The following is a 23,937-nucleotide window of genomic DNA, read 5'->3' on the forward strand; positions in this document are numbered from 1 at the left end:
GAACTACTAACGCACAAATCCGATAAAATAATCGGACGAGTGGCAAAATTAACATAAACGTTGGCAATAGTAATTGACTGTTCCCAATTGCGCAGGAAATTAAATGGTTTCTGGGTTCGGGTGTTTTAAAATAAATTTTAACGAGGAAAGTTGGTAAAGAAACGAAGACTTTCCTTAATAAAATGCAACCATTTGCATTTTTTTAACATTAACAATAAAAAAACCCACAACTGGCAGAAAAGATGGAAGGTATAACTTTTATTTTTCGGGAACATTACACTCGAAATGTTCCAATGCAAACACTTTGATATTCTTATGCTTCCGTTGAGCATAATCGTGGAATGTACGTACGTTCGATATCGCACTACTTTTTTTTATATATAATTAGAATTTTTAGCTGACTTTCTGAATGATTGTATGTAAGTTATTCGTCCCGTGCTGATTTAATATACATTTATATATATATTTTCGGAAACCTTTGCTGAAGTGAGCGTATCCTTAAATGCAGTCAAACAGGCAAAAATACAGCAACCAAAAAAAACAGTGCGCCTCGAACAAGAACATTATGTTGTGAGGTTACTATCACAGCAGTGAGAATTACTTTTAAGTAGACGTTTCCTCCGGTAACAGAGTTAAAGGAACATTTGAAACGTGTTAACAAAGTATACGTAGTGTATGTGCGAGTATATATATACATAATATATACGTTTTTTTATATATTATATCGGCATTATACATATTGTATATAGATAGTATTTATGTATATAACAAGTGTTATCTAAAATGTAGAATATATTTTTTTACTTTTCTCTTCCCCAAGCGGATACGAATAAATATAAATAATCATCTTTCACGTCACATATACCAATACAAATATATCACAACACATGTACATATACGTCAAATTCACGTGACTATCTTACCAAATTATATGTATATATATATATATATATTTATGTATACTTTATATATAAACATTTACACTTCTTAAACTAATTTGAACACAATAAAATTTCACTCGGGCCCGTCCGTCACCCAAAGTGAATCGTTTCCGGTCTCCCCGGGGGGCTGCTGCTGCCGTGACTTTTTAATGCGTTACAAAGCAAATAAAATTGTGTATTTATGAAATGGCAATAGACGAAAAACAAACGTCTTCCCCGTTATAAAACTATATATACATCTTTGGTATATGCTACACATTTACATAAACTAAGAATACTGAAGTTTTTGTTGGTTTTTTGAGTAATTATTGTGTGTGTGTATATTATGTAGTATATAGTTTGTGTTCAAACTAGAGAAAGAAAAAAGGATTTGTTTTAGAGTTCGATAATATGACTTTTACACTGTTTCCTTTTTTCCCTCATCTGTATGTGTTCTTCCGTTTCGGGCGAACGTTGCAACTTGACGTTGGGTCTGAAGTTCATGCCCAGGCTCTGGACGCCTTTAGCGATACGAGACAACGGAGATAACACTAGATCCTTCTTGATGATGATGGGAGAAGAGAGAGGATTGGGTAAATTCAGCGACGGAAGAGAAAAGTCCTGGATAGCGCTTTCGCTGTGCGACGTTTTCATCTTAGAAGACATACCCTCGGTGTCGAGAATCATTTCCTCCTGCACCAGAAGGTGGGTGACCTCGTGCGAAGAGGAAGGAATGACCGACGACTTGCCGGAATCCAGATCCTCGGACGACTTGGAGAGTTTCCTATTGGGTCCCGATCTGACCAGCGACATGGATATATCTTCGCCGGATCGGCTGTGTGACGGAATCATTTCCGAACTGACGTGGATTTCCGGCATGGAAGGGTGGGAGCGCTCGTCGTCTTCCGCCGCCAGAAAGGACGCTTCCTCCGACGTCTTCCTTCTTAGCTGCCTTAAAGTGGCTTTCTTCATGGCATCCAAGACGAAATCGTCGACGTCCACTTCCGAGTGACGGTTGTCCAATGCGGAATGTCGATCGTCCACTAGAGCCAGACCACTCAAAATACTGCTGCTGGATTTCAGACTGGGGCTGGTGGCCAGAATGCCACAGCTCTCCAGCAGGGTGTCCTGAGAACCACTTTCTTCGTCCCTCTCCAAACTTTCGGAAACGGTCAAGTCGGGTTCGTCCAGATCACTGCATTCCGAATAATCCGAGCTCAAAGTCCTGTCGTTGATGTAAGAAACGAACGTAGAGCTTCCCTGTTTTTTTCTTCTTCGAATTGAATCGTCTTCCGAGTCCGAAGAACTCTCCACGTGGAAGAGGGGACGCTGCTGTAACAGAATATAGAGACTGCACTACCACTTATCAAAATTTTTTATCATTATTTTGTCTGCGCTACTTCCGACAGGTATGCCTAGACGATATACAACTGTAAACAGAGGGATATATTTTCTAAGACGGGCTTCTGCACTTAAAAATTTAAATGGGCTAAAAAATTTCATTAAAAAATACTATTTAAAAAAATTACTTAATGCATTGTTCGACCACTGACCAAACAATACATTTCAAAGACCGTTTTCTCTAAAACTCAATTACTTTCGCTCATTTTAATTTAAGGAAATTTACAAGAATAATTTAACTCTGTTAAAATAAATATAATATTGGAAAACGGATTTTATAGAGAGTCTAATCGCATGCAAACCGTACCAGTGATCCGGTGGGTTCCATGACCGCGGCCAGGGATGGTCCGGTGGTCAGGCCGTTGGTCCTCTTTCCCAATCCTCGGACCGAACGAATGGGGTTGAGTTTGGCAAAGTGGGAAGTCATGTTGTTGAGGGCCCGGGTGCCCACCGACTTCAGGGCGTTGAGCTGACCCTCGGAGATGTTTCGGGGCATGGCGGAGAACGACGGCAGTTCCAGATGGAAGGGCACCAGACCCTGCGCGTGCTTGTTGGAGCCGCGGTAACTGTTGGAGCAGTTGAGTCCGCCCTGGGCGAACGGCATCTTGCTCTTCCTTCTTTCCAACTTTCCCTCGAAGAACGGAACGTTGAGGGATTTGACGCCCAGAGCCACTTTGAACGCTTCGCATATGGCCTTTAACGATTCTGAAAAAGAAAACGAAAAACGTTTATCGAACGCTCGGAAATCTCTTCCCGGACGCGGTTCAGACCCGTCTCTCCACCGACCTGCGGCTTCTTCTTCGCTGCGGATGGGCACCGCCATGTTGTTGAAGAATCTGGTGTTGGTAGAGCGAAACATGTGGAAGTATCCCGACTGACTGTTGACTAAATAGTGCAGGCGAAGACAATTGTGTTTAGATTTGAATAAAGATGGTTCTGGTCCTAGCAAGGGAAAAAAGACGACACGTGAGAAAATAGAACACGACCGTTATCTTGCAATTCAAAAAATTTCATTATTAATTATTTTGAGAGTAGAGATGACTTTTATAAAAAGAATTCTAAATGTTAATAACGAGTAAAATCGTCATTAACTCCGACCCCATTCGATCTTTAACCACCAAAATTTAACGGCATCAATGCTCATAATACGCAAACTTCCCTGCAAAATTTCAGAAATTTTCGAGAAAAGAAACTGAACTTAATAAGCTTCAAAGAGAGTGAACAAAATGGTGCTCCATACATACAGTACAGTTCAACATAAATTCACCAAACTCGGCAAAAATACGAAGCAGCTGTCTGGCTTTATATTCCAAACACAGCACCCAAAAATGTCGAAATACTTTTTTGTTATTAAGCGTCAATGAGGCAAAAGTCGATTTCGTTTTTTGATTATATTTTCCAGAAATTATTTTATACACGTGCCAGGATTTCACCGAGCATTTTGATACCAAAATCATCAGAATCTAACGTGGGAATTTTTTTAAAATTCCGAAACGAAACCACAATTCACCTCAGAAGCCTGAGCTCGCTTACTGCGCTCACCCAGGCAATAATACAAGTACTGTTCTTTTCTCCTCATTTACTATTATTATTTTGAATTTTCTTTATAAACAATAAAACTGATTTTACGAGGTGGGAAATAAACGCTGGAGGTTGTAAATACATTCCGATTAGAATACTAATAACCGAATTATACCTTGTTTATTGGGCTGCAATTTGAAAAATATTTTAGACCTATTAAATCCCACTGTCGTTGTCTGTCCTTTCCTTAATCTCGAGAACGATGTTAGATAGACGAAAGTCAAGACTAAATATGGAAAGCTTAGGGGCAGGAAGCCCCGATTAACTATATACCAACTTCCGGTCCAGACCGGAAATCACATGAATTCAATTCAAAAATTTTCTCTCCAATGAAGTTACATAGATGACAGCATGACTTTGTTGTTAACAATAATGTACAGGGGCAAGACACTAAAAATACACTCTCCATCTCAAATTTGTAGTTTAATAAATTTAAAATATATGATTAAAAATTGCAGCACGGCATTGTACCGATGTCACAATAAATAACTGCTCCTATCTATTATTCTATGATAAATCTGGTTTTGTTATGTCGTTTTGCTTAACGTGGCAGTTTCCCAGAACCTATGAACGACTTGCTGTATATTATTTAGAAGTTTTTGTAAGCAAATGTATCCTTCTTATGTATTCCTAATTATATAGGAACGAGTCCTAAGACCTAATTGTTCGTGATAGTGATGATAATCCATGATCGTTATTAAATGTATAGTATAGTGATGCCACGAATAGTGATTTTGCCGAATACCGAATATTCGGCTATGCTCTTGGCCGAAGCGCCGAATATTCGGCGGCCGAATGTTCGGCAAAATATGTGTACATTTCGCGGGTGATATGTTACGACCTGATACATTACGGTGGGTGCGGTGGCGACACTGCGGGCACATTTGTTTTATTTGCGAGTAGATCATGTCACAACATGCATTGTTACATCAAATTGCGTTACTAATTATTACTAAAAAATATCACTGTATCACTTTATATGAAAACTGTTCGCCTAGATCGGACGGCAGACCTTTACAAGTGGTGGTCAGCAAACGCAAAACAGTATCCAAGCCTGACAGAATTCGCTAAGATTTATCTATCGTCTCCCAGCAGTAGTGTATATAGTGAGAGGCTATTTTCAGAAGCAGGTATAGTTTATGAGGAAAAGTGCAACCAACAAATGCTGAAAAAATTGTTTTCATTCATTACAACTTACCACTGATAGATTTTAAGTATTAAATGTAATAATTTTTGATTAAAATAAATACATTTTTGAGTAATATGTGCGGTTTTTTTTTTCATGATTTGGCATTCGGCCGAATGTTGCGTACTATTCGGCCGAATACCGAATATTAAAAAAAGTAGCCGAATAGGCCGAATACCGAATAGTGGCCGAATACCGAATAGTAGCCGAATATTCGTGGCATCTCTAGTATAGTACACCCATTGCCATAAAAATTAGCGCACCAAGAAGTTGTCCTATAGCTGTGAAACTTGGCATGCAGGTAAGTCTCAGGCAGATATGGAAATGATTAGTTATAGCGTGATGGCTCATTGTGTAATTCCAGCTGAGGGATCCATCTAAACTGCACCCCCTTGGACTATATAAAAAAAAGCACACAAAGGCACACACAGACATCCTGTCTGTACATTACCTGTTAACAGAAATATGCTGTATCACTAGAGACGACTTTATGTTGCAACTGAAGACCATACTAACAACTGAGTTTGAGAGAAACCAGATGATCATTTTGCCAAATAGCCTTCCCCTTAGGCCATTCTGATAACACTAAGGAGGTGTTGGACCAGTGGAGAGCGGTTGCACACACGGTTCCCAGCCTCCATGCCTTTGACAGACCGCTAACTGAGAGGACTGCCAGTCCTCTGACAAGCACGCATACTGTATTGTTGTCTGCCATCCGGACACGGGTAGTGCCATCATTATGGACCCGTCTATCTGTACCATTTTGAGGCATCCAGATGAGGAACATTTGGTATTGTAGTGGCCATTACATGTGTGCCATTGACGGCCACCTTCCGTCACCTCTGTTTGGAATGGTGTTGGTTCAGATGGGATGGAACCGGGTAATCTACAGTGACGAATCCAGATTCAGTTTGAGCACTGATGATGGCCGTGTTTTGTGTCTGGAGGCTCCGTGGTGAATGCCTCAATCACTGCCCCCATGGCTGGTACAATGGTCTGGGGTACCATCACATACAACAGCCGGTCACCTCTAGCAGTGATCTAAAGGACCATAACAACCCAGTGGTATGTTAGTGACATCCTGAAGCCATGTCTGTATTGTCTCTCATGACAGGGCTCCCAAGAGCTAATTTTCAACAGGACAATACTTGACCACACTTCCTTGGCCTGCACAGTCTCAATTTGTCACGAATTAAACATGTCTGGATGCCAAGTTGGATTTGACCAAACTAGAGGACTGCTTGCTGCAACTGTAGATCAAGATACTTTAGGACCCCATGCCCACCTATATCCCATTGTGTATTCGTGCTAGAGGTGGTCCTATAGGGTACTAGAACCTCCTTTCATTTGTAGTTTTTCTTGCAATAAATGATCCTTTTGCTTTCGTTTTGTAATCACTTACTTATATCATTGTTACTATCATGTATGTACAGTTTCGTTGGATTCCAGCAACAGCTTCTTGGTGCACTAATTTTTATGGCAATGAGTATATATTTGGTTTACCAGCTCACTTTCATTTTTGAATATTAGTTGTAAAATTATTTATAAATTTTATAATATACAATCATTTTTAATATTTTAAAATTTTAAAAACTAGCAGATAAGCCTAGTGTTGCTCGGACAAAAAGTAACAATAGCAAAGATTAACATTATAGCCAATCTTACCCATTTGCACCGAGTGCAATAATTAGGTCCCTCCTCTTCCAAGACTAATTAGAGAATTTTTATATATCTGCTTACCACACCGATATAATGATAAATAAGACTCACTGCAACCACTAACCAGTGCATAGTACCACTAAGTGATGAATAATAAACATTTTCGTAACTTTGAGTTCTTCAGGTTTTACTAAATTCGAAAAATAAGCTGGATCTTCCAGAATTATTCATAAATATAAATTCGAACATTAAGATGAGAGTTTGAATAAAGTGAACTTACGTGCATGTGCTCCCAGTGTCAACTTTATATACGATGGAACACTAAATATCATTGAGAATTTTTAGAAGGGTCTAAAAATATGTTCGATATCCTGCATAAATGCAAAAAAGGCATCTAAAATAGTATAGTAGAAGCCTAGTTCTTTGGGGTAATCATTAACCTCCCTCTCCTCCTTGGCGAGAATTCCAAAAAAATCCCTTCTTAACGTGCATTCTCATTGCATACCCTATTAAAATGCAATCAAAAACACAAAAAACAGCATCTAAAATAATATAATAGAAGCCAGTGGTGGAGGGAGATAGCACACTTCTTGAATGCTTTTGAGAAAATCAAAGTTAAAAAATCTTGAGTGACTAGGGAGTAAATTTTGTGAAACCATTTGTAGAAAACCGTGAAGTTTGCATCTTGACTGGTGAAATTTTTCTGGATCAATGCAATTTTTACATAAGTGTATATTACATGATTCTATTTTCTATTAAAAATGTGCATTTTGTTCATTAAAAATAAATTATTTCAGTTTAAAAACAGACTTTAAATTTGCTTGTTTTATTAACTGATTGAACTGGAGGAAGTTGAGCGGTGTGTTATGTGACAAGAAAGTTAGCTGCAAACTAAAAGGTAAATTGTACAAATCGGTTGTTAGACGTGCAATGTTGTATGGGGCTGAGACATGGACAATCACAAAAGCCCAAGAAAGAAAGATGGAGGTGTGGAGTGTCAAGGAAAGATAGAATAAGGAACGAGTTTGTTAGAGGTTCTATTAAGGTGGGTCCCCTTGAGTATGAAGATGCAAGAATGTAAGTTGAGGTGATTTGGCCACGTAAAGAGAAGTAGTGAAGATTATGTTGGAAAAAGGGCCGGAAAGCTGGTAGTGAAAGGAAGGAGGAAGACCAATGCTGCATTGGAAAGATAAGGTGAAGGAAGACTTATATCAGAAGGGACTTAAGAGAGAAGACATCCTTGATAGGAAGAAATGGAGGAAACATATTAGAGAAGGAAATGCCGACCCCATATAAACGTGGGAAAAGGCAAAGGTAAAGAAGAAGCAGCTTGTTTTATTAAGTACAAAAAGGGAATATGCTCTTGATATAAACAATTATCTTTCAATAGGATATTTGGTGTTAGTTATAACTAATAATTATAGATACTTTGGGATTTATTCTATGATTTAATATTCTTGCTTTCTCAAATGAAAAAAAAACTTTATTTTTACAGATGCAATTTCAAAAACATTTTTAAAGAAAATGCATACTTTTAATAGATAATAAATAAACAAAATGTATAAACTCATGTAATTTACAATTATTTTATTTAGAAATTGTACTGATTTGATGAAAAAACTTTACTTATTGAGATGCAAACCAACACCTCACAAATGTGAACAAGACATGCAGTCTTTGACAAAAGATACTACAAAATTGCTTGCTTGCTTTCCCATCCTCTGGCAGAATAGTTAGGTGTTAACTACGTTGGCTATTTCGCACCGTTGACATTTTTCCAGGTCTTTGATTGGTGTTGGTTGGAAATATAGATGGCAATCTCTGGTAGGAAAATGTTCTGGAAAGGTCTTGAAATTACATTTTAAGGTATCAGTACATATGTGGAGAGATTGCAGTATAGAGTATACATTGGAGGGCGTGGAGTTGGTGATATTTTGGAGGATACCGATGAGTCGTTATCTGATGTTGTAGATGCGACTACCGTTGTCTGATCTGTGAGTGAGCACTGTCATGTTTTGGTGGATGAATTTTCCGTTTGTCAATCATTAATAATCTTAAACTGAACTGAGAGATAAAATAACAGGAGGGAAGAGTACACATCTGAAGTGACGTTTGACTGTTTAAGTAGTAGTAGGTTTTTTTGTATTCATTAAAGAAAGTTGTTAAAGATTGTAGGCAAATGTCTGTTGGATTTAATTTCAGGCAATTGTTGATTTTGTGGAGATGATTTTTTGTTAGGCTATTAACTGGAAATGATTCTTTCCCTGATGATGTCAAATTTTGAACACTCGTTGATGCAGTGTATAGTTGTGTCAGTTTTGTTTGGACAGTACTTACACTGGTTGGTGGTGATGATATTGTGAATGTAATGGAAGTGGTTTGTAAGCAGAGAATTGGTTCTTGCATGGTTGATGAGGATGTTGGTACATTGGTCAGTGATGTCGAGAATAGAAATATCTGATGTGTTAGTAAACCAAGGGTAATGATTGTTTCTGTAGATGTTCCAGCTATTGTTCTTAAAATTGACTCATAAGTCATTTCAGAATTTTTAAATTTAATTTTCTTCAAAACACTTAAGAAATGTGCCTCCTCCCCTTCTTCAATAAAGAAGCATACCAAGGCTTATCCTAACATGAGGGAGATTTCATTGATGCTCAATGATCCATACTTCCACTCGTAACAAAACACAATACCAAAGATTGAAGAAAACACAGCAAATTCTTTTATATAAGTGAGTGTCATATTTTTACTTTAAAAAATTAAATGCAAATAAACTTACCCAGTTCTATCCTTTCCAAATCTTCTAATAAAACTCTTTGATATCTAATGATTCTGTCAGTTTGATCATCATATCTAAATAAAAATAAGTTAATGTTTAGATATATGTTAAGTATTGTGTATTCTTAATTCTAATTTTAAATTATAGTTTGTGCAAAAAGGAAATTTGTGTCTTTTTAAATAGAAAAAATTTTAATGATTAAAATTAATATGAAATTTTACTGAATTTTCTGTCTTAGAATATTGATTGAAATTTGTCATGTCCAGATATGGAACATTTCAAACGTGCAATGTTTCGAAAACATTAAAACTAATAAATTTCTAAATTACAAATTGTAAAATTTCTATAAATAAAAACTTACTCAGCAACATAGTATGACATCTTTGTCAAGACTAATATTATGTCCATGTCTTGCTGACCGGGATCGCCCGTTCTGAAAACAATCATCTCGTTTATTTAGGGGAAACAGAAACCGTAAAAGTAATGGCTTCAAATGCTCACATGGGATCTGCATCGATCAATGCCCAGCCACCAAGAACAACTTCCGTGTCAGGAATGAGAATCTTCTTACAGTCTTCTATTAGTTGTTTCACTCTCTCATGGTGTTCCTGTTCTGTGGCTTCGATGTCGGTGGCATCTCTCTCCGGTGTCACTGCAGTTATGTCTTCCGTCAGGGGATTTCCCAACATCAGGTCGATCGTGGCCTGCCGATAGGCATCTTTAAATTGGTTTACGTAATATCTATTTTAAAAAAAAGTAATTTTAAAAATTATATTTTTCTCTAACAACTTAATATTTTTTTGTTATATTTTTCTAACAGAAACACAAAAATTGAGAAAATGACTTTAAATGAGTCCTGAATTATTTCTTAGTTAAGTTCAATATAGTTTGATTCGATATGATATTAATTTAAGCAAATTCATTAAGTTTCCAATTTAATTCTTTTTATTTTCTTGCATCAAAATCAGTTACATTTTCTTTTAATAAAAAATTTGGAAAGCCAAAAATTTCCATGACTTAGATCAGGGGTTACCAAACTATGGTCTCCAGACCAGATCCGACCTGCGAGGTCAGTTTATTTGGCCAGCCACTACACCGTGCCACAAACTAGCTAAAATATAAATATTTGTATAGAAATATTATAGATTGTAGATATACTTACTATGTAGAAAAAATTAAAATAAGTGGAAGTAAAAATTGGTCCAATCTGATTTCTGCATTAGACAGTAATATAGTTTTTAAAAAAGTCAGTGAAATAAAAAAATTTGGCAACTTTTTACCATTTTGGATATCAGTACCTGCAATGAAGTTTCTAAGAAAAGCAATTACGAGCATGCTGCAGCAATCATATTTGTGTATTGGTAAATAAATATGTTGGTTGTCTTTAATTTTTGTATATTCGGTATATTGTTTGAACAAAATCGTTATGCAACACATGCTCCTCATTCTTTGTTACGTGGCCCGCTGTTAAAAAATTTTGGTGATCCCTGACTTAGATTAATCTAGAATTGGTTGTAAAGTCATGGAAATTTTTGCATTTTACATTTATTATATACTAAATATTACAATTTAACTTGACTGTTTAGTTTTATAAATTAAACTATAACTAAATAAAGATGTCAAAATATTACTTGAAGATTTTTAATCATATATTTCTTATTTTTATAAGAATCACATTAAAAAAACAAAAATCAAATATAATTTAGTTGAAAACTCTTGGAAACTTTCTACTTCACAAATTTAATTTTTAAACTTATTAAACAAATCTAGTAATTAAAAATAAAATGCTTACAAAATTCTAGAGAAGAGAATGTTAAGAGCAATCTACGTAATTCATAATAGTTGAAAATAAAAAACTTCTTTTCAAGTAGTTTAGATTATATGCACAATAGAACAAATATAATTACTTAAATAATAAATTTTAGATTCAAAACTGATAGAGAAATTTCTTAAAGTAACAGAATAGCAATTTTTGCATCAGTAGTTTTCCAAGATCTTGGCTGAGTTCAGTAGACAATAGAGCAAATTTAGTTTAGTTGATTTGACAGTACCGTGTAAGCCGATACATCCATTGTGTATTGGCTACCTACATTAATGCTTTTTCTACAGTGAATAAGTTGACAGTATAGCAAATTACAATTGAAAATTGATTTTTCAATTGATAGATACAGATTTGTTGAAACAAAGAACTTGTATGTAGAATGAGTTTCCAATAGTTAATCTTTTTTTATTATGTGACTATCCAATGAAAAAGTTTGTGACAAGAGAATGTGATTTTCCAGTTATTCAAACTAAAGCAGTTGTAATGCTTACACCCAAACGGCTACATTACAGCTGTTTAGGGGTAAGAATGCAGTTGTACATTTCACATGACTGCAATTACTATGCAAAACTGTGGTTTATTAGGAGAGATCTTTAGGTCTTCAAGATTTTTTAAAAATCTACATGATGTAACTAACAAAAAATTAAAATATTTGCTTACTAAGGTTAACTTTTCTATCCTCTCTGAGACTAAAACAAAACTACATAAGATTTAGTGTGACACTTTTCATATTTTAACAAAATAATAAATATGGGCATGATATGCCATATATAGTGTTAAATGATACATAAAAGAATTATGCTGCAAAGTATCAACCAAAAGAGCACAATCTAAACTAGTTGTATCATGTTTTAAACACCAAGAAAAGTATATTTGGACCATTCCATCAGAAATCTAATAGAAATTTTTCTGTTAGTTTATTCAGCACAGGGTTTCATTATAATAATAATAATATTCATTTTAATTTCAAAATTGTCTTATAACCTTTTATCATAATCTATCTAACCCATAAAAAGTTTAGTTTGCTGGGTATGTTAAATAAGTCAACAGTTGTTTAGATTCCTGTAGAGGTGTAGATCACAATTAGGAGAATATTTGTTTTCCAATGTAGACTTACAGTATTGACATCTAAGTTAAAGATAATGTAATACAAATATTGCAACAGGCAGGTAATTCTTTAAGATCCAGATTTATAAGATTTATTCAATATTAGTTTGGAATGTCTAGAGTCAAAATAGTACATGGATATCATAGCTTGTGAGATATTGAAGGTAATTACTTAAACAAGCATTACATCTTTACAAAGAATTTAGTTTAATTAAATATTTTCTCCTTTTCAAAAAAACTTAATTTTCTAATATCATGTAAAATATATTAACATAAATTTAACAGAAGAAAACTGATCCAGTTTTATAATACAAAAATTTGTTTCCATTCTTCTTTCAACTTCTATACTTTAAAAGAGAATAAATTTGTTTGCCTGTCATATTTTCTATACATTATATTATTATTCTCAAACAATTGTAGATATCTAAGGTTCTAAAAACTTCTCAATGACAATAGCCATATGTAAAAGATTCTGAGTATCCTTCACTCTTATGTTGCATAAGTACTGTACATAAATGTCCTATCTTGAAATACTTAAATCCTCTTGTTATATATTTCAAAAAAGACAGTAAGAATAGTTATCAAATTCTTGGTGGCACACTGCATTACAGTCGACCCCCGTATAAGATCATTGATTATTCCGTTTTATATGAATTCCATGTTGTACGAGTCACTTAAATTTTACAAATACGTGAGCCGTTCACAGCCCGGTACACGTATTTGTAAAATTTAAGTGACTTGTACAACATGGAATTCATATAAAACGGAATAATCAATGATCTTATACGGGGGTCGACTGTAATTATTTTGCTTCTAAACATCAATATTCTAATAACATGGAAACTGTAACAAGTAAATTGTAAACAAATTTCATTGAAATCAAAGCTAAGAGGGATAAAAAGCTGCATGGCAGTGTTATGTCCTAAAATGTATGCAAAATTCTGTAATTGAATTTTCTACATAAAAATTGACATGGTTTGAAAATTACAAGTTAGAGGTAATGATAATTAATTAAGTACATAATATAGCTATATTATGTTATACATAAAAATGTAATGAGTCATAAGTGGACCTAAGGGAAATTTGTAAAATTTTCATTTATGTATATATATTTATACACAAACACATACACAAAAATGAAAATTTTACATATATTCTACATTTTAATATATATATTAAAGCAAATTACAATTTTACTATAACATGAACTAACCTACTGGCGGAAGTGTATCCATCTTTCATCATTCCAGCAAATCTTCTTTCACCCGTCCTCGTAAAATCTCCCTGATTTTGAAAGAATAAAATCAGTAAATAATTTACTACATATTTAATAAATAAGCACAGATATTCAAGTTATCAATTAATATACTTTGTTAATTTTTTGCACAATTGTGTAAATTCTTTAAGTGTGAAAAGGATATATTTTATAAAATTATAAACTTTTTGTTAGAGGCTGTTATAATAATATTTGCTAAAAATACATTTATTTTAATAAAATGTTTGATTTTTTCAGATAATTTTGGCAAAATTAATGCTAACCAATTTCCATTATGCAAGTTTCTTTTTCAGTTTTGTTCCATGGGTATAATTCTGTATTTCTGATTGAAATGTAGATATCAAAACTGTGTCAATTATACAATGATGTCATAATATAAATATTAAATTATAGTTAATATATGCAATGAAATTTAAAAATTATTTGTTTAGACACATTAATCATTGCACTTCTTCATAAACATATATACTACTAAATGTCTTCAGATTCTCATAGAAAGTTCTAAATAATTACCAATTTATATACATTTTATGTTAAAACAATGAATTAATATATGCAAAGTGTTCTTTGTCAGATCCTGTTTTGGAAATAGTATAAGCAATAGAGAGAACAATTGATCTTTATATTATCTGCCATCAAGAAAACTTAATAATCATATTAATCTATTCAAGATAAATATTCATATTTCAAGTTAAAAGCTAAAGTTAACTACTGAATGAATAACCATAATAAATAAATCAATAAAATCAACATTAAAAGTCAGAAATGAATTTGCAATGACTAATTAGAATTTGAAGAGCAAATAATGCTAATGATTTAAAAAATATGCCCTGACATCCATTACCGCTTAAGATTTTCCCAATTTGCATTCAAATTTTAATTGCCCAACCAATTTGCATGATTCAACAGACTATAAAATATAATCAAAATAATCAGTTGTTGAAATTATACTTGATTTCTTTATCGATTAATATTCATTAAAAACAAATTACAAAATGAAATTTGTCATCAATGTCACTAATAGTCAAGTGTTAATTCAATTTTCTTTTTATTTTTAAAGTATGTACAGTACCTAGCAAACATGGACTACATAGATGATGTCTACTGAGAAAAATTTCAAATTTTTCAGAACATTTAATATATAAAAAAAATTAACATACATGTATTATGAAATCACAACTTTTTTAATCAAGATACTCTTTTAAGAAATAACAGTATAGGCCTAACTTTGAAAAATTTTGTATTTTTTTTACCGATGAAAAATCAAAGTGTAAAAAATATACACAAAAATATGGCATTAATTGGAAATTAATTATCAGAAATATTAACTATAACTTGAAGTAACAAAATTTCAAATCCATGAAATTTTATCACAAATCATTCATTCATTCATTCTGCATATTAAAAGCATTTGTTTTGTTATTTTTAAAATAATTATTTTCTTGGATATAAAATCATCAACAATATTGTTACTTCAAATTTGAAATGAGTTAAATAAAAAGAACATAAAAATTATTTGTTGTACATGGAAGATTTCTTTGATTAACTAATTAAAAGTAATTGACTGATTATTGTTAATGTACAAAAAATTTAATTAAACTTACCTTTAAAGCGGCAGTTCCGGCATACTGCCGACTGATTATGTCTCCATTGTTGGCCCACATCATCTGGAACACCCTTCTACAGCTTGCAGGCAGGATTCCTTCCGGTGGCAACAGGCCGAGTTTAATAAACTGCAATAAATGATAACCAGTGAAATCCACTTAAATCTAATGCATTTAAATTTATCCAAGTAATTAACATTATACTTGAGTGTCCATGATGGTTTTTGCCAGAGCTGTCTGGGCGATATTGGTACGATCCAAACAGTCCACGCAATTCACTCTGAAAACTCCTTTCTGTTCACAGATGAGCCCTTGGCTATCGAACCTATCAATATATTGACCATTTTAAAAGTTGTAGACTAATATGATATCAAGAGTAATATATTACATATTGAATAAAAAATGTTTTAGTAATACAGTATATTTTTAGACACAAATTTTAGAATAATTACTTTAAATTATGCTTATTTTCATACCAAGTATTGTAATTAACTTATTTTTAATTGAATATTACAGACTAATTATCAATATATACTGCAAATATCAAACAAAACCTATAATTAATTTAATTTTCAAATTTAATATTTGACACAGACATACCAACAATATCTCATCTCTCTGATAATATCCTTAATACTTTCAGTTAGAATGGTGATATTTTCAAACTTCATTCCTCTACTGTAACAAAACAGAATAAAAAACATAATCAATTTAAAATGGTAATAACAATTTAAAAAGTACTTTTTCCCAACAAAATAAAAAGAAAAGTACAAAAATATAATTAATGTCCATAGAGAGTTAGATATGATCATCAAAAATAGGGTGTCCAACATTAATAGAACATGTACTGATTGGAATTAATTACAAAGAAAGTAATGATTGGAATCAAGAAATTTGCATAAAAATACGATCAACAAGTAAAAAGAAAGGTTTAGTAAATTGCATAGTACCTTGCTATTAAAAATGGAATGTGGGAATGACCTAACTACAGAGGAGAAGACCAAAATCGATGCATTTCATCAAGAATGAAGAAAAGTAACTTGGATTACTAAAAATTTGGAAAAACCTTATTCAACAATCTCAAAGTATCTCAATAATAAGGAGCAATGAACAGAAAAACAAAACAGCGAGCGCAAGAGTTCAACAACACCTAGAGAATGACATGCAATTGTTTGACATGCACTGCAAGGAAACACATCCATTCAAAAAATCAAAAATGAATTAAAGTTGAGCTGCTGTAAATCAACAGTACACAATGTTTTGAGATCAACAGACAATATTTCTTTCATCAAAATGAAGACAGCCAACCAGCTCAAGAAAAACACACAAACAACTTTGATTAGAGTTTGCCGTAAACAACTTTCAAAAGAGGGGAAGGATGGCAAAAAGTAATTTTACTGGATGAGAAAAAGAGGAATCTCAAAGGAACTGATAGTTTTAAGTATTATTAGGCAGACAAAAGACTAGATCAAAAGCAGTACTCAGAGAATAGCTGGTGGTGGTACACTCATGACTTGGGCAGGGATTGGATGGAATGGAAAGACAGATCTAGTATTTATTGAAGGTCAAAACAACTCTGAAATTTATCAGGAGCTTGTCTAGAGGTAGCTCCAAACATATAGACAGAAAATTGCTGGACAGGACTTTGAATTTGTGCAGGATAATGCAAGCTTCCGTGTATCAAAATCAATGGTATCCTCATTTTTCAGAGCAGAAATGCCCGAACTTTTGAACTGGCCACTCCTCAGTGCAGATTTAAACCCAATTGAAAATGTTTGGGGTGAGTTTGTTTTCCAAATGTGCAGCAGTGAAAAGCAATACAAGCTCGTCAGTGAACTAAAGACTGCTCTCACTGATGCATGGGAAAATATTCCACAAGAACGACTGCAATCTTTGATTAATTGAATGTCTAATCGTATTTTTCAGCTTGTTTCCAAAAATCAGTAGCAAAATTAGCTACTAATTTAAAATGTTATAAGTCAAGATGTTCTATTAATGTTAGCTAAATACTATTAGCAAAAATAGAATGTCTATTTTGTTTGTTAATCATTTTTCTCCAAACTTGTGCAATAATTGTTGATATTTTGCTATCAAACATACTAGAAAATTTCATCAAAGTTATATGAAAATAATAAAGAGTTTCTAGGCAATCACTGTATGTTCTATTATTGTTGAAAGGACTTTATAAAAGAAATTGAAAAATTCTCAATAACATTCCAACATTGATTGTGATGTTAAAAAACAAAAATTCTGAATAAAATTCTAAGTTTAATTTACATCACTATTCTGCACTCTTTATCCTAATTATCATGAAATATTATGTAATAATAATAATCCTTCATAAACATCTTCTATGACATAAAAAACATGTTACATATTAAATTAATATTCAGACTTACCAGTATTCGTGAAAGTCAAAAGATATATAAGTCAAGTCAGGACAGTCGTACGAGAGTATTCCATTTAAGTAAGCCTCTGATAGAACTTTTTCTTTGCCTGTCTGTTCCACCAGGTTTATGATCACCTGGTTTCCATAAATGGAAAGTTCTTCAGCAAAGTGTTTCGCAAAAGCATCCAGAGTTTCTTCTTCACCTGAAAGAATAAATGTGTGTTGTTTCCCAAAAGAAATGTACCACAGGAGATTTGATCAGAGAAGCTTTGTAGACAAAGTATTGGTACAAGTATATAGTTTACTGGTTATAAGATGCATCATTTTGGGTTAGCAATACTGCCAAACAAAAATTACATATCTAATTGCACGAAATTCATATATGTGGTCAAATCATTTTCAACCAATGCAAGACCGGATGCATAATTATGTAACTAACATGTGTTCTGAAGATTGAACTTTTTAATACTCAATATGCAGATGATACAATAAAAAAAAACTGGTAATGTTTTGTGTTCTTGTTTATTTTAATGCTAAAAATTACTAACCACAATTGCATGGACTTGCTTATTTGCATAAACTGACAGTTCACAACAAGTATAGTAGTAAGGCATGTGTTCACAGTAATTGTGGCTGAAATATCAATGGAAACATGTTCAGGTTTGCTACAGGCTAAACAGTAAAATAACTAGTGGTTAGTCTGTAGCAAAATCTGTACATTTCCACTAACTATTGTAACTGCAAACCTCATGCATTACTACTCTTCATGTGAACTAACAGTTTATGTAAATAAGCAAATCCATGCAACATGGTTAATAACGGCTACTGCTTCCTAGTTGTCATAATAAACAAGTTTACAACTTTTACAAGAATTCTAGGGTGTAATTATTCAGTCAGAATGTTTCAAACGATTTAGGAAAGAACAGAGATTGTTCTAATTTACAGGCAAGGCAACAATGCTATACAGATGGTAAATATTTTTCACAACTGCCATCCCAATAAGCCAAAGCCACACCACTGTCATTCTGTGGCTCTATCAAAAATTTGTTAAAATGAAAATGGTACAAGACACAAAGAAATTGGGTCATCCTTGAAGTTACTGGTAATGTATCAGAAGTTGAATATACTTGTTTCAGCACTAAACAAACCTCAACAGTTGCTCTGTGAAATGGGAACTGCTGTTGGAATTTCTCAACCATCTGTCTATAGAATATTAAACAGGCACAAGTTCAGTCTTACAAATTCAATCTTACTTAGTTAAAATCATCTGACCTAATTCTTGATTTAGGTGCAATGATTTTGACTTCAAACTTGAATTTTGCAAACATTTCATAAATCTGTTATAGGACAATCCTGATTACTTTATTGCTCATTCTTCTCTGACGAATCAACTTTCTATTTGAATAGTCGAGTCCACAGATATAAATGCCATTATTGGGTACCCACTCTATGCCCAACTCAAATGCCACAAAAATAAATGTATGAACTGGGCCCATGTATTTAGATATCCTTATTGTGATAATCAAATCAGTACTTGAGGATATAGTGCTGCAGGAACAAGCCACTTGTTCCCATGTCTATAAACAGTGGGCAGTGGGGTCTATAAACAGGACAGAGCCTCTCCTCACTTCTAAATAGACTCCAGAAATGCCTTAGATGTGTTGTTTCCTAGGTACTGGATTGAACATTGAGACCCATATAAATGGCCTGCTTGATCCCCAATCTCACACCTCTTGATTTCTTCTCATGTTCCCATACGCATTGAACAGTTGAAAATAACTGTTTACTGGGAGTCAGCAAACTGTGAATGAACTGCAAGAAAAATTTGACTAGTTTGCCAAGAAGTAGCCCAAAGATGACGAAAGCTGCAGTTTCCTCATTTTATCATGAATTGTTTCACTGTTTGTCTGTTCTAAAATATGTACATAAGAGAATGTTCCAAATGAGAAATAAAATTCTTACTTTTGCAACAGATGAGTATTAATTACTGAATTTTTCATACAATTAACCAAAAATAAGCCTAATAATACCAATGAATTATTAACATTTTACAATACTGAATGAAATACTGAAAGAAAATTTTGTAATTATCTTGCCCTTCAGGAGTATACTGTATCTTCTTTCTTTTAATGACCAGCAAATGAAATACTAATTGTCAGTTCTGACCTATATGTTATTACAAACCTGGCATAATGTGGCAGGACTTATACTTGGTAGAATCCAAAAGTTTGGAATTTGGCATATAGTTCCTTGCCTTGAATAGTTTAAAACACCAACACACAACCACAATTCAAAAGAATTCCCTTGGGTAAAGATGATACACTTTATCCATTGTCATACAGCTTCTGATTGCTGCAAGCCATCTTTTGCAACCACTTGTAATGTTGCTTTTACCTCATGTGATGACTCAAAATGACGTCAAAACAATCTCAAGCTGTTTATAACAGATGGGTTTGTGCAAATGCAGATATGTAGTGTTTGCATGAGTCCATCCATTATAAATGGCCTGAGATCATTTTGAGTCATCACATGATATGGGTGGTTGCAAAAGATGGCTTACAGCAATACTTCCAGAAACTGTACAAGCATGGAAAAAGTGTATTGTTGCACAAAGGGATTCTTTTGAAATTGGTTGTGTTAGTGTTTTAAACTATTCAAGAGAAGGAATTACATGCTAAGTTCCAAACTTTTGGATCCTACTACATATTAACTTTACTTATAACTGTGTCCCTGATGCTTTGCCTACAAGCTTCTCTGTGCAATCTCCTAAAGCATCATTTGGAAAATACTATACATTATCAATTGCATCTCTTAAAAAGTTTTAAATCTACAAATCAAATAGTTATCATAAAGCACACACTGCTTTATTTGGAGAGATACTTCCAAATATATCTTTCCTGTAAACCAAGTGCCTTCAGAGTTGTGCTTGGTTCACAGGAAAGATATATTTGGAAACATTCCTTTAAATAAATCAGTATGTTATAAAACAACTAAATGAAAATTGGAGTGTAGTATTTTTTGTAACTGAAATCAAAACAAAACTTAAGATAAAATTCAGCTGAAAATACAATCAGTAATTTACAAAAATAAAAAACATATTAAAAACGTAATGTATGTGTTTAAATAATGTATTATTGTTGTTTTTATATAATAAATGAATTCAAAATTCTTAAATGAAGAGCACTCCTGTGGTCTTAGGAGTGTTCTTCATTATAGTCATGCATAACTGACCTAATCAAAGGTAATAAACATTTCCAATAAAATCCAATTTTTATTACCTTAAATAAGGAGTTTGTGCTTCCTTCTATTTAAACACAGTTCCAAGTTTCATTGAATTTCAACATTATGCATGAAGCATGAATTCCAACAAAAAAACATAAGTACATAAAAAAGTCTTGAACTGAATTGATAATTGAAGAAAAATATGTATTATTATATATCTTCAATTATTCTCATTGGTAATACGATAATATAACGTAAATACGAAAATATGAATATTTTCTATTTGATAGTTACATTAATAACTAAAAACTTTTGAACATATTTTTACATCATATAACAATTTTTATTGATTTAAATTATGAGTATTTTTATTAATGATATAGTTTTTCACACATGTAGGTTCCTTTTTTGACAATCTAGATAATTTCAGATACTTAGTAAGTTTTAACTAATAGTAAAACCATATAAACCACAGCACATACACTATGTGCATATAAAAGAAAATATGGAAAGAAATGCATTTTGCTTTGAGTAGAATCCAAACTCACAGATGTTTAACTCTCACATGACTAATCTCAGTATTTTCGATACTTAAAACATTTAAAAACAAAGAACCTATTCCAGCAATTATTTTAATTCATCAAATGCTTTCGGCTGTCTTTGTAGCCATCTTCAGGATCAAACACATTTTGAATAAATTCTTTAACATTTAAATATTGTATGTGTATGTGTTAATTAATATTGTCAACACCATCATCAACAATCTATATGGGTTGACAGTACCCTTAGACCAATTCAGTAATGTGAGGGCACATTTCCTCAATTTAAACATCATCCTAATGAATGGTGAAATCCATACGAGTGTTTATCTTAAACCTACTTACCACCCATTATACATATGTAGCTGTTCAAATAATCAGCCCAAATATAAAATGGAAGCATTTAAGGCCCATATCAAAAGAGCAAATAGCCACACTACAGACAAGGGACACCATTAAAGAGTTGAACAGAATCAAAAGCATTGCAGCTGCTCACGGGTACAGCCATATCATGGTTGATTATTTAATTAACACATACAACAACCCCAGATCTTGCAGAAAACCTAAACACTCTCTATCCATAATTGTGCCTGTAACATATAATAAATTATTAGATAATGCCTATAGAAAAACTGTCAGATTGAGCAACAGAGGAATCACATATAAGCAGAACAAAATTATTTACAGCTGCTTATGTAATGATAAAGACCCAATAGGTCCTGACACAGCCCCTGGAGATACGAGATACTGGTCAATCTATGTCTGGAAAACAAAACAAGCAAATACATAGGATACACTTCCAGAAACCTTCCTATAAGACTTAAAGAGCATCAATATGACATACGTAAAGGCAAAACCACAACTGCCCTAGCTATAGTGGCCACTGTACTAGAAAATATGCCAAACTTTAATGAAGCCAAGCTTTTACCTGCTTGTTCATCCCCTATTGTTTTTAAAACTCTTGAAAAAATATACATATACAAGCACAATGTCAAGAATTTGTCCATAAACTATAAAGATGCTGCTTGTTTATCAGCAGCTTGGAAGTACCTTCTCAATGCAGTGAACAGTGATACCAAAAGACTAAAACAATATTTCATTTATGCATTTATTTACTTTATTTTATTTTATTTCATTCTGTATACCTTTGTCAGCATTATACGTGTTTATTTATAATCTCAATTTATTCAATTTTATTGGGTTGTTTGGAAAGTAATTTCGTTTTTTTTTTTTTTTTTTTACCACTAGACGGATTAGTCATATTTTTCCCTCCATTTTCATTTTAAACCATATTATTATTATATATTTTGNTCTTGGAAACTTTCTACTTCACAAATTTAATTTTTAAACTTATTAAACAAATCTAGTAATTAAAAATAAAATGCTTACAAAATTCTAGAGAAGAGAATGTTAAGAGCAATCTACGTAATTCATAATAGTTGAAAATAAAAAACTTCTTTTCAAGTAGTTTAGATTATATGCACAATAGAACAAATATAATTACTTAAATAATAAATTTTAGATTCAAAACTGATAGAGAAATTTCTTAAAGTAACAGAATAGCAATTTTTGCATCAGTAGTTTTCCAAGATCTTGGCTGAGTTCAGTAGACAATAGAGCAAATTTAGTTTAGTTGATTTGACAGTACCGTGTAAGCCGATACATCCATTGTGTATTGGCTACCTACATTAATGCTTTTTCTACAGTGAATAAGTTGACAGTATAGCAAATTACAATTGAAAATTGATTTTTCAATTGATAGATACAGATTTGTTGAAACAAAGAACTTGTATGTAGAATGAGTTTCCAATAGTTAATCTTTTTTTATTATGTGACTATCCAATGAAAAAGTTTGTGACAAGAGAATGTGATTTTCCAGTTATTCAAACTAAAGCAGTTGTAATGCTTACACCCAAACGGCTACATTACAGCTGTTTAGGGGTAAGAATGCAGTTGTACATTTCACATGACTGCAATTACTATGCAAAACTGTGGTTTATTAGGAGAGATCTTTAGGTCTTCAAGATTTTTTAAAAATCTACATGATGTAACTAACAAAAAATTAAAATATTTGCTTACTAAGGTTAACTTTTCTATCCTCTCTGAGACTAAAACAAAACTACATAAGATTTAGTGTGACACTTTTCATATTTTAACAAAATAATAAATATGGGCATGATATGCCATATATAGTGTTAAATGATACATAAAAGAATTATGCTGCAAAGTATCAACCAAAAGAGCACAATCTAAACTAGTTGTATCATGTTTTAAACACCAAGAAAAGTATATTTGGACCATTCCATCAGAAATCTAATAGAAATTTTTCTGTTAGTTTATTCAGCACAGGGTTTCATTATAATAATAATAATATTCATTTTAATTTCAAAATTGTCTTATAACCTTTTATCATAATCTATCTAACCCATAAAAAGTTTAGTTTGCTGGGTAT

General features: G+C 32.8%; 1 protein-coding gene across 2 annotated transcripts; it reads right to left on the reverse strand.

The window, feature by feature from the left end:
- Window positions 1–50: 50 nt before the first annotated feature.
- Window positions 51–19,189, reverse strand: LOC111615129 (phosphatidylinositide phosphatase SAC2-like). 2 transcript variants are annotated; one of them, XM_023356531.1, is made up of 11 exons: window positions 17,735–19,189; window positions 15,936–16,013; window positions 15,540–15,660; window positions 15,336–15,464; window positions 13,669–13,739; window positions 10,028–10,267; window positions 9,888–9,959; window positions 9,527–9,600; window positions 3,108–3,263; window positions 2,629–3,026; window positions 51–2,249 (listed from the first exon to the last, which is right to left on the reverse strand). In XM_023356531.1, the coding sequence occupies exons 2-11, from the start codon at window positions 16,004–16,006 to the stop codon at window positions 1,317–1,319; spliced, it is 2,265 nt and encodes a 754-aa protein (XP_023212299.1). In that variant the 5' UTR covers window positions 16,007–16,013; window positions 17,735–19,189; the 3' UTR covers window positions 51–1,316. The 2 variants fall into 2 exon arrangements, with proteins under 2 accessions (XP_023212299.1, XP_023212298.1); XM_023356530.1 differs by having other exon boundaries at window positions 53–2,252; window positions 17,735–19,185.
- Between the last annotated feature and the right edge of the window lie 4,748 nt (window positions 19,190–23,937).

This window comes from Centruroides sculpturatus, unplaced genomic scaffold (assembly GCF_000671375.1).
Source record: "Centruroides sculpturatus isolate CEXI.00-Female unplaced genomic scaffold, Cexi_2.0 scaffold2335, whole genome shotgun sequence".
NCBI lineage: Eukaryota > Metazoa > Arthropoda > Arachnida > Scorpiones > Buthidae > Centruroides > Centruroides sculpturatus.

Excerpts from the sequence above, each read along its gene's own strand:
- LOC111615129 (XM_023356530.1), bottom strand. The coding sequence starts at position 16,006 with ATGAAGTTTGAAAATATCACCATTCTAACTGAAAGTATTAAGGATATT. Across the intron at positions 15,465-15,539 it reads AAACCATCATGGACACTCAA|TTTATTAAACTCGGCCTGTT; the intron begins GTATAATGTTAA and ends CATTTATTGCAG. Across the intron at positions 2,253-2,628 it reads TGGAACCCACCGGATCACTG|CAGCGTCCCCTCTTCCACGT; the intron begins GTACGGTTTGCA and ends ATTCTGTTACAG.